Source organism: Panthera uncia, chromosome E1, assembly GCF_023721935.1.
Source record: "Panthera uncia isolate 11264 chromosome E1, Puncia_PCG_1.0, whole genome shotgun sequence".
NCBI lineage: Eukaryota > Metazoa > Chordata > Mammalia > Carnivora > Felidae > Panthera > Panthera uncia.
The window spans coordinates 35,514,630-35,524,787 of NC_064814.1; the positions used below are offsets into that span (position 1 = coordinate 35,514,630).

General features: G+C 43.4%; 1 protein-coding gene across 5 annotated transcripts in view; it reads left to right on the forward strand.

Moving 5' to 3' along the window:
- Positions 1-10,158, forward strand: part of AATF (apoptosis antagonizing transcription factor) — a 103,984-nt gene that overhangs the window by 86,244 nt on the left and 7,582 nt on the right. Inside the window, exon 10 of one of the 5 annotated variants that reach the window (XR_007459166.1) lies at positions 8,962-9,910. The exons of 2 other annotated variants lie outside the window; for them this stretch is intronic. Coding sequence is in view for 2 of the 3 variants with exons in the window: in XM_049636538.1 (XP_049492495.1) it covers positions 8,962-8,971 (10 nt within the window). In the remaining variant the exon portion in view is untranslated. Of the gene's footprint in view, positions 1-8,790; positions 9,911-10,158 lie in introns of those variants that run through there. 2 more of the 5 variants (XM_049636539.1, XM_049636538.1) reach the window with 2 other exon arrangements.

Below are 10,158 nucleotides of genomic sequence, written 5' to 3' on the forward strand. Positions count from 1 at the left end.
TTAATGAAAACTAGGCACCAAATACATTATTGTTTTACATTTGGAGTTCTAGAAAAGAAACGTACAAAGGTAATCCAGCATTGTAAAGTGCTTTGTCAACATCACTGCCACGTTGTTCTTGAGGTGTCTTGGTATAATAGAATTTGTACAGGCAATTTATCTTCCGCTTGCCATTTTTGTGTGTGTGGGTCTGCACCCTAAATATGGGCACATTCTACCACTCTACTGATGATATTCTTCTCCCCCTAATTGGTAACCCAGAGGTTACTTAGACCATTTTTGACTCCCCTTTGCCTACTTTACCCCTTTATTTAAGAGAATTTGGCATTGAATCATGGTGATATATTCTGGTGTAGTTTGCTCTGCATTTGAGAGCACATCAGCTAATAACCCTAGAAGTACCCTCCACAGAGCATTTTTCGCTGGTTAAAAACTGGCAAGCAAGAATGGTTAAGATACAGATGCTTTCTCTGAGGCTTCTTATCTCCTAAAAAGACACAGGTTATTCTGACAGGTGAAACAAGTCCAGGCAAATATGCAACATTGATCTAATCAGCAGGAACGAGAGCAATATTTTCACTGGTGCTGCCTTTTACCAGCGTCATTAAAGGCTCCCATTACTCTTTTATTAGAGGCTCCCTCTCTTTCTTATCAGATTACAGAATGAACATAACTCACAGCAGTGATTTGATCTCTTGTTAAAGAGGATTACAGCTTTGCATTAACTCGGATTGACACAGTTTATAATTCGCTTGTTGATACTCAGGCGGGCAGCATCACATGTTTGACCCCCCAGCAGCGCTGAGGGGAAAGGACCCCCATACATCATCATTAAAGATGGCGTCCAGCACAGAGATAGGAGGCCTGGGGCCTTCCTCCTCCAGTAATGTCAGAAAGGACAAAGGAAACATTCTCAAGTTCAAACCTGAGACGTGGGCCACAGTTTTAAAACTGGATTGAAAACTGCCATTGTTTTTTTCTGTTTTTCCTGATTTGCTACTGTTCAGTCTTACACAATTCTAGTGAATTTGCATTCTCAAATTGAAGCCTTGGTTCCAAGCAGGATATAGAGTGATAAAAGCACATCTTCTAGAAAGAGATTGTAGATGCTGAACAGATAAATCTGTCCTCAAAATGGGGTTTCTTGACTATAGTTCTCATTTCGGTTAAATTCCTATCATTTCTTTTAGAGGATTGTGAGTCCGTTTTTTCCCCCAAAGGGATCTTTCACATTCTTTAAAGTGAATGTAAATGTTTCTCTTAAGGACTTCCTGTTTTTAAGTTCTGGTGTTTTATTATTACTATCTTTTAAAATATAATATCTTATAATATTGTATTAATCACATCTAAGTATCCTGCTGGGGCTAAATGTTTTCACGTTACTTTTGTATTTCCCTCAATGATCACTGAGCCAGCGTTAGGTTGCTAAGATATCTAGACCATTTCTGTTTCTAAGTGCATTCATCCTTTGCTCTGAGTTATCCACCCTAAGTCTGCAGTGAAATGACACAGAGTAATAACATCATATTCCATTTATTGAGTATTTACTATATACCAGAAATGGTGCTAAGCTGTTCATGTACCTTTTCATTCAGTTCTTAAAAGAAACCACTGAAGTGGTTGACATTATCTGCATTTTATGATAAGAATACTGAGGCATAGAGCAATTAAGTAACTTGCCCAAGTTAAATAGCAAATAAGTAGTGGAGCTGGTATATGCATTTAGGAATGTGAATTAAAACCTGCTGCTGTCTCCAAGACATGAGCAAGCTTTTAGAGATATGTGGGATAATGTGCCAAAGTGAAGCTGCTTCTCCCCATTCTCGATATGTATACAAGAACCTTTCTGTCAATTAAAAACTTGTTGGGGGGGGGGCTTATTTGGATTAAAATGATGTTTTGTTTTCCTTTTTTAAATTTTATAATAGAGATGCTTTTTATATAGGGGAGGTTTGCCTAATAAGTCATTCACATTTTAGTATGAATCACAGGATAACATGCCATTATGGTTCCACTTTTCTTCTGATTACAAAGACCCTAAATCTTGGGGCACCTGGGTGGCTCAGTCAGTTGAGCGTCCAACTTTGGCTCAGGTCATGATCTCATAGCTTGTGGGTTCGGGCCCCATGTTGGGCTCTGTGCTGATGGCTCAGCCTGGAGCCTGCTTTGGATTCTGTGCCTCCCTCTCTCTCTGTCTCTCCCCTGCTCGTGCTCTGTCTCTCAAGAATAAATAAACATTAAAAAAAATTTTTTTTTAAACACAGACCCTAAACCTTATAATCAGCTTTGAAATCTGATATATTCTATCAGCTTGCTTTTATAGTTCTACACCTGCCGTATTCAGGTCATCTACTTTCTTTATAGACAGTATCTTTTTTTCCCCCTGTAATAAAAACAATACATGCATATGGGAGAAAATTTGGAAAATACAGTAAGGACAAAGAAAAATTCATGTTATATGCTATTGAGAGTTGAACATTAATGCTTTTATATGTTTTGTTTGTTTGTTTTGTTTTGAAAGAGAGTGTGTGAGAGGTAGAGGAAGGGAGGGAGAGAATGTTAAGGCTCCACACCTAGCACAGAGCCTTATGTGGGGCTCAATCTAACGACCCTGAGATCATTCATGACCTGAGTCGAAATCAAGATTCACACGTTTAACCTCCTGAGCCACCCAGAATCCCCTTTATATGTTTTCTTGGAGAATTTTTGTGTGTGTGTATTTTATAAAGATAGATGCATATATGTTTGAATCCCTTTTTCTGGTTAACTTTATATTTAAGCATTTTAACACCATTTTTTAAAGGTATTTGAATAGCTTTATAATATTAAATTATGGAATATTGGACATTTAGATTGTTTCTAATTATTTTTATTTCTTTGTAAGTAATGCTGCAGTGAACATATTTGTACAGAATTCTGTGTTCTGGGGTGTCCCACATCAGGCTCCACACTGAGCGTGGAGCCTGCCTACAGTTCTCTCTCTGTTTCTGTCTGCCCGCTCCCACACTTGTATGCTCTCTCTGTCTCACTCTCTCTCTAAAAAAAAAAAAAAAAAAAAATTTTTTTTTAAATCTGTGTTCTAAGTTTTGCTAGAGTCTTTAGAATACATTCTTGGAAGGGTAATTCCTGGATCAAAGGCATAAACCTCCTAATGATCTTGATTAGTTGTACTAATTTGCATGCCCCTGCTCCCTCACCGCTTAAGGTTTGTCATTATACCTTTGCTAATATGGAGGGTTATGTTTCAAAAGTGTTATCTATTATGATGTGCTAAAAGTTATTTACTGCTTTATAAGCTAGTAACAAGTGACACTTGACTGACCTACACTGTGCTAGCCACTGAACTAAGTATCTAATGTTTATTTTCTCATTTAATAGTGAACTTGAAGTGTATGTATATTTATTAATCATTCATATTTCTGTTTTATACTCTGCTTATTTTCCTTTTAGTTTTTCTTTGCAATTTGTATGAGTAATATCTATTATGGTTCTATACTGTATTTCATTCCAACAAGATAGGAAAAAAAATCCTATCTTGTTTGCCTGTTGATGTTAATGATTTTCATTGGTCACATATAATTTTTCCTTTTTTTAAAAAAAAATTTTTAACGTTTATTCATATTTTGAGAGACAGAGCATGAGTGGGGGAGGGGCAGAGAGAGAGGAAGACAGAATCCAAAGAAGGCTCCAGGCTCTGGACTGACAGCACAGAGTCCAACACGGGTCTCAGACTCACAGACCTGATCATGACCTGAGCTGAAGTCAGAGGCTTAACCGACTGAGCCACCCAGACGCCCCAATATAATTTTTCCTTTTTTATGTAATCAAATATATAAAACCTTTTTTCTTTAGAATATTTCCATTGCTTTTATGATTAGCCAGTCAAGCCCTGCTGTATCCAAGGATCAGATACTCACCTGTGTTCTCCTTGGTTTCATCTGATTTTTTTTTCTTACTTTTAATCTGCTTGGAACTTTAATATTCTGTTCAATGGTCCCTATTTACCATTTCTGCTTCTTTTTGAGTCCAACCGTTTTTGCTCCTTCCCATGTGGACTGTTGCACCAGCAGGCTCTTAACCGCTCGGTGTCATGTGGTCAGGCCTGTGGATTGTTGCCAGAGTGAACCTTCCCAGAACAGTGGAGCTGCTCTGTTGTTTGTCGTCTACAGAACTCAAGCCGTACTGTTCGGCCCTGCCCCTCATGGTCCTCACCGGTGTCAGCCTGCCCTCCATGTGCTGCCCCCACAGCCCCTCCTCCACCCACTCCTGCTTGCGTCTCTTGACTCTGCTCTCTTAACCGGGGCATCTCCTCACCCCTTCCCACCCTCAGTCCTTTCCTGTTGGAATGAATGTTCATAGTCCTTGACCGACCCCACCAGGGAGGCCTAGGTTCACCTTTCCATCCCACATTGGGCTGTGGGGCTCGCTCTTCCTGGAGTCTCTACTTGTTCCTCTGGAACAGTATTTATCACAGCTCACAAAAGCACTTGATAGGGGTTTTCTTCTCACTAAGAATGCTTACCTGTCAGGTGCCTGGCTGGCTCAGTCGGAGAAGCATAGGACTCTTGATCTCAGGGGTGTGGGTTTGAGCCCCATGTTGGGTGTAGAGACTACTTAAATAAACTATTTAAAAATGGGGAAAAAATGAATGTTTAACTTGTAAGTCAAAGTAGTACACATATATTTACTGTAATCTTGTACTTGGTTTTGTGTCAAGGTTTTATGCTCGTACATTTGGAATAATTTGATTCCAGTTTTATCTTGCCTTAATTATATAACATTTTTGTAGCACAAGTATTATTTGCAAAACCGTTTATTTAAGGTCTCTTCCCAGTTGATGCCAGCCTCTCTCAGCTAGAGGGTTGATGCAGGAGAGTGCTTGTGTGTGTGTTTTGCACTAACACTCATCCAGTGCCACCTCAAAGAAGGCTTCCCTATGTGGCTCAGTCTCCTTTAGAAAGCAAAAATAGTCCTTCTTGTTTATGAGAGTCTTTTTTTTTTTTTTAATGTTTGTGTATTTTTGAGAGAGAGAGAGTATGTGAGCAGGGGAGGGGCAGAGAGAGAGGGAGACACAGAATCTGAATGAAGCAGGCTCCAGGCTCTGAGCTGTCAGCACAGAGCCCGACATGGGGCTCAAACTCACGAACCTTGAGATCATGACCTGAGCTGAAGTCAGACGTTCAACCGACTAAGCCACTCAGGCACTTGCTCATGAGAGTCTTGAGAATGAAACGTTCTTTTAAATTTTTGTTTCTGAGAAGGACTGTTTTAAATGTAATCCATACAGTTATTTAAATAAACAAAATGTGGGGCTCCTGGGTGGGTCAGTTGGTTAAGGATCCAACTCTTGATCACGGCTCAGGTCATGATCTCGCATTTTATGAGGTTGAGCCCCACGTTGGGCTCTGCACTTGCCGGTATGGAGCCTGCTTGGGACGCTCTCTCTCCCTCTCTCTGCCTCTTCCCCGCTTGCTCTCTCGCTCTCAAAATAAATAAACTTTTTAAAAAATTAAATAATAAACAAAATGCATGTTTTCACATGGGTAAATATTAGGTCATTGTCCCTTTGCCTGCAGCAGAAGCATATCCATTTCTGTGCAAACCTGAAAAGAGTTGGCTGTAGATCTCCTGTCTGAAATGCCTTTAAAGGCTTTCAGCTTATAAGTCTATTTACAATTTGCTGGTAAGACTATTTTTGCAAACAGTCCTATAAGACAGATGAGGAAAAGCTTTTGCCTCTTTTACTGAAATCTCTCCAAATCATCTAACTCCTTTAATATACTCTCCCCTGCTCCCTTAGCACTTTGTACTTGTCCATATTACATGTTGCATTTACCACCAGGCCATGCCCTAATTAGCTGTGGGTTACATCTCCATGCTAAAACACGGCACTGCTTGAGGGCCAGCTCTATATTTTCTTCTTAGCTCTTGGCCATGTTGGGAGATCCTCAGAAATGAAGAGTCCAGCTCTAGGACCTCTCATTCCCAACCCTTTACTTAGAGAGGTTTTGAGGTCATTTTTACGGAGAATGAGCCTCGGGAAAAGATCTTTCAGGAATACTCGTGTATTTCCATCACTTCCAGGACCACACACATAAATAAACTTTGTATTCTACTGTAGGTTTCCTCCTTGGCTGTGATATCTACACTAGGTTTGGTTTCTGTGGCCCTCCTATAAATTGTTAGTTACTATGGAAATGTGAAGACTATAGACCAGGCTCTGTCATGACCAGCTGTAGCTTTAGGTCAGTTTTTTGGACTGCTTTCAGGATTTGTTTGGTTTCAGAAGAAAACAGTTGTGGAATGGATTCTTTTTTTTTTTTTTTTTTATGTTTATTTATTTTTGAGAGAGAGACAAAGTGCGAATAGGGGAGGGGCAGAAAGAGAGAAGGAGACACAGAATCCAAAGCAGGCTCCAGACTCTGAGCCGTCAGCACAGAGCCCGACGTGGGGCTCGAACCCATGAACCATGAGATCACAACCTGAGTCAAAAGTCTGACCAACCCACTGAGCCACCCAGGCACCCCTGGAATGGATTCTGTGTGTGCATTAACAAGGCATAATAGCCCCTGGTTACCTATTGTTATTTTTAGTGTTGGTAGTAAGTGTCAAACCAAAAAAGGATATTTAAATAAAGGGCATTGCCTCATCCTACTTTGAGTTCAAGGTGCTGGGAAGCTCTGCATTTGTAATGGGAAGCTATTACTAACTACCCTGGAAATGAGGTCTTGAATGAGCCATAACCACACCTTGTGTTTTATCCATTGTCTCCCTCTGGGGAGCTGAACACTTTATAAACATTAACTCTTTTACCCTCTGGGCACCTCCACTTAAAAGGTAAATAAGACTGAAGGCTCTTTCTTCTCCAATATAGATGAGGCGGCATCAGCCCAGTGAGGGAAATGACTTGATCTGAGGCGGGGGAGGCGTTCATGGCCTGAGGTGTTTGGAGTCCCAGCAGTGGACCCTGACGCGTGGTGGCCGCTGACACACCCCCAGGAGACGCAGCGCTGCGTGGTTCCCCTCTCTGCTTCTCAGGCGGGTGGGGGTTGGGCCTTTGTCTCACGTGGAATGTGAAATGCTGCAGGGACACGCAATTGTTCTTCAGCGCTTTGTGCTCCTTTATAAGAAAGAAGAAATCGATACGCATTTTCTCCTGCAAGCACTTGGCAGCACACTGCCTCCTCGCCTACCTCTCCTACCTCTCCGTCCTGCAGGGGAGGCACGGCCGTGCCTCACAACAGACTCTGCCGGCTTCCAGGCACAGAGGGGCACACTACTCCGTTTGCACTTAGCAAGTAGGCTTTCTAAAACCAGCCTTCTAACTGGGATCGGTCATCAGACTGCTGGCTTCAGTGACTGGTTGGTGAACGAAGCAGGGCGCGATGGCCCTGTTGCAGACATCTGGAGGCCACAGGGTCCTGGTCACTACTCCTGGGGAAAGTTAGGTGGCAGGTGTCTTGGACACACCTTTTTTCCGGGGTGCCTGGGTGACTCAGTTGGTTAAGCGTCTGATTTCAGCCAGGTCATGATCTCACAGTTTGGTTTGTGAGTTCGAGCCCCGCATCAGGCTCTGTGCTGACAGCTCGGAGCCTGGAGCCTCCTTTGGATTCTGTGTCTCCCATTCTCTCTCTCTCTGCCCCTACCTGCTTGCGCACACTCTCTCTCTCACTCATAAATAAATAAACAATAAAAACGCCTTTTTCCAAATTTCTGATTTACAGAAAAGAGGAAGAAGTACTTTGAAGGATACTATTAAGAGCCAAAATAGACTGACAGTTGGAGGGCATCAGTTTGTATTCTATCAATTAATATAAGTAAACTGCCCAAGCCAGAGCTCTGTCTCAGGGCATATTTTATTTTTGAATCAGAAAATGTGGTATTGGGGTGTCTGGGTGGTCCAGTCGGTTAAGCTCCCAACGCTTGATTTCATCTCAGGTCGTGATGGAGCCCCACATCGAGCTCTGTGCTGACAGCACAGAGCCTGCTTGGGGTTCTCATTCTCTCTCTCTCTCTCCCTCTCTCTCTCTCTCTCTCTCCCTCCCTCCCTCTCTCTCTCTCCCTCCCTCCCTCCCTCCCTCCCCCTCTCCCTCTCTTCCCCTCCCCTCCCTCTCTCCCCCCCACTTGTGTGCTGGCTCTCAAAATAAGCATTTTTTTAAAAAGAAAATATTTATTAAAAAAAAGAAAGAAAATGTGGTATCGATACCTGTAATTTTGTAGCTTCCTGCCATTAAGCAGTTAAGTGTGGGCCTTGAATGATAGAGAATTTGCTGCCCTTATTAACAAATGGCAGTTTAGGTGACAGCAAGCCTAGCCTGCGGGGCCAGGGCATGCAATGCCCGTCTAGGTGAGGGTGCCAGAGCCACGGCCATGGGTGTCCTGCCCACCGGAGATTGTTAGTGCTGAGAGCGTGGATGAGATTGCCAGGGGAGAGTGGGAGAGGGAAGAGAGGAGAGCCAAGAATAGAAGCGAGGAAAAGGTCTACACCCCTGGCCAGGAGGAAGATGAAAAGACAAAGAGGGAGGAGGAGCAGGGGAGAGCATAAGATCCTTGCACCCCAGGGAGGAGAGTGTCAGGACTTGCCCCGAGGGCCCAGAGTACCTCACACCACCAGGTGCCTGGTGTTTGTGTGATTGGTGCTCACTGCTTTTGTTTGGAATGGTGCTGGTTTTTTTAGTCAAATACGTCCTCCAGCTGATTACCAGAAGCAATAGAATGCCTTGCTGAAACTCTGTGGGTTGCCAGTAAATACCTTCACTAATTTCCATGTGTTTTGACCCCCAAAAGTAGGAGTTAAACTGGAGCTGAGAGATGCGGCACACGCTGCCCCCCAGGCCCCGGGTCGCTGGGCAGCAGCCTTGATAGGGACACAAATGTAACTCGCGTGTCAGTCTCCTCTTCAGTGCGGTTGGAGGAAGTGATTCACGTCTAAGCAGTGAAGCATCCCCTGGCTTTTAACAGGAGCTGTTAGAGGGGCTGCTGTTTGAACAAGGAGCTTCATCTTCCTGAAGCCAGCAGTCACAAAACCGTAAACACAACACTGGCCAACTCTATTGCCGGGATCGTGGTGGCTTGACGTTAATATTAAACATCTCCAGCAAGGCAGAGAGCTCTGCAGCCCAGCTACAGAATAAAAATAAATAAAAATAAAGAGAAAACCCTGCTAAAAGCAGTGAGATGATTTGTCGTCTTTCCTTAGCGAGGCCATTTGTCTTCTCTCGCATCAAATCTGTTATAAAACAGTCAAACTGTGAAAGTGGAAATCATCCCAGGAATATGGAATATTAATGCACAGGAAAGGAGGCAACATCCCTTTTGTCTAGAGTGCCACTGTCCCCACCCCCCCCCCATCTCCACCACCCTTATTTTTTGCCAGTCCACCAAGGTAAATTATTTTTCTTTAAAAGAATTTGAAAGACTCAAAGCTAGCGGTAGGAATGACAGAAGTTTCAAGTATTTTTCTTCCTTTGTTCGAGTGGAGTGAGTGTAGCCGACTTGGGAACCAGAACAGAGCACAAGTGAGGAAACCGGGACAGATTCCACCCCTTGTTCGTCTCGCCTCCCTGGCCCTCTGCCCTCGCCTTCCTTTCCCCAGCCTTTCAGTTCCTTTGTTTGGGCCCTCAACCTGCTTCCTTGAACATTTATAAATCTCGAGTCTGTCTGATCTTTAGGAGACAGGCCAGAGGCCACATGTCACCATCTGTAATTTAAAGCTGCAGGGCTAAAAGCATTTGCAGAGGTTTGAAGGACCTAGTTCTGACCTGACCAAAAGAGCGAATTGGAACAGACCTTCTAGAGTCTCCTTCAAGCCCAGGGAGGATGGTGATGAGAGCAGACACACTAGGTAATTTATGGGCGCAGTTTGCCGCGAGCCACACCACTGGCCGAGTCCTTAGAACCACGTCGTGTACTGCCACCTCGTGGCGGATTTGGGCGGCTGCGGTTCAGCCCGCGGCTGCTTAGAGACTTGCCTGGTCTCCAGATTTAGGTAATTAGTGATGGATGTGGGCCTCCTCGGAGTCCTCTCTGGTACTTTGCTAACTTGATCCTCTTAAGAAATAAGTCCTAGGTAAGAGAAGGCTGCTTTCTTTTCTTTTAACCTCATTTCGTGTGTGTGTGTGTGTGTGTGTGTGTGTGTGTGTGTGTGTGTGTGTGTGT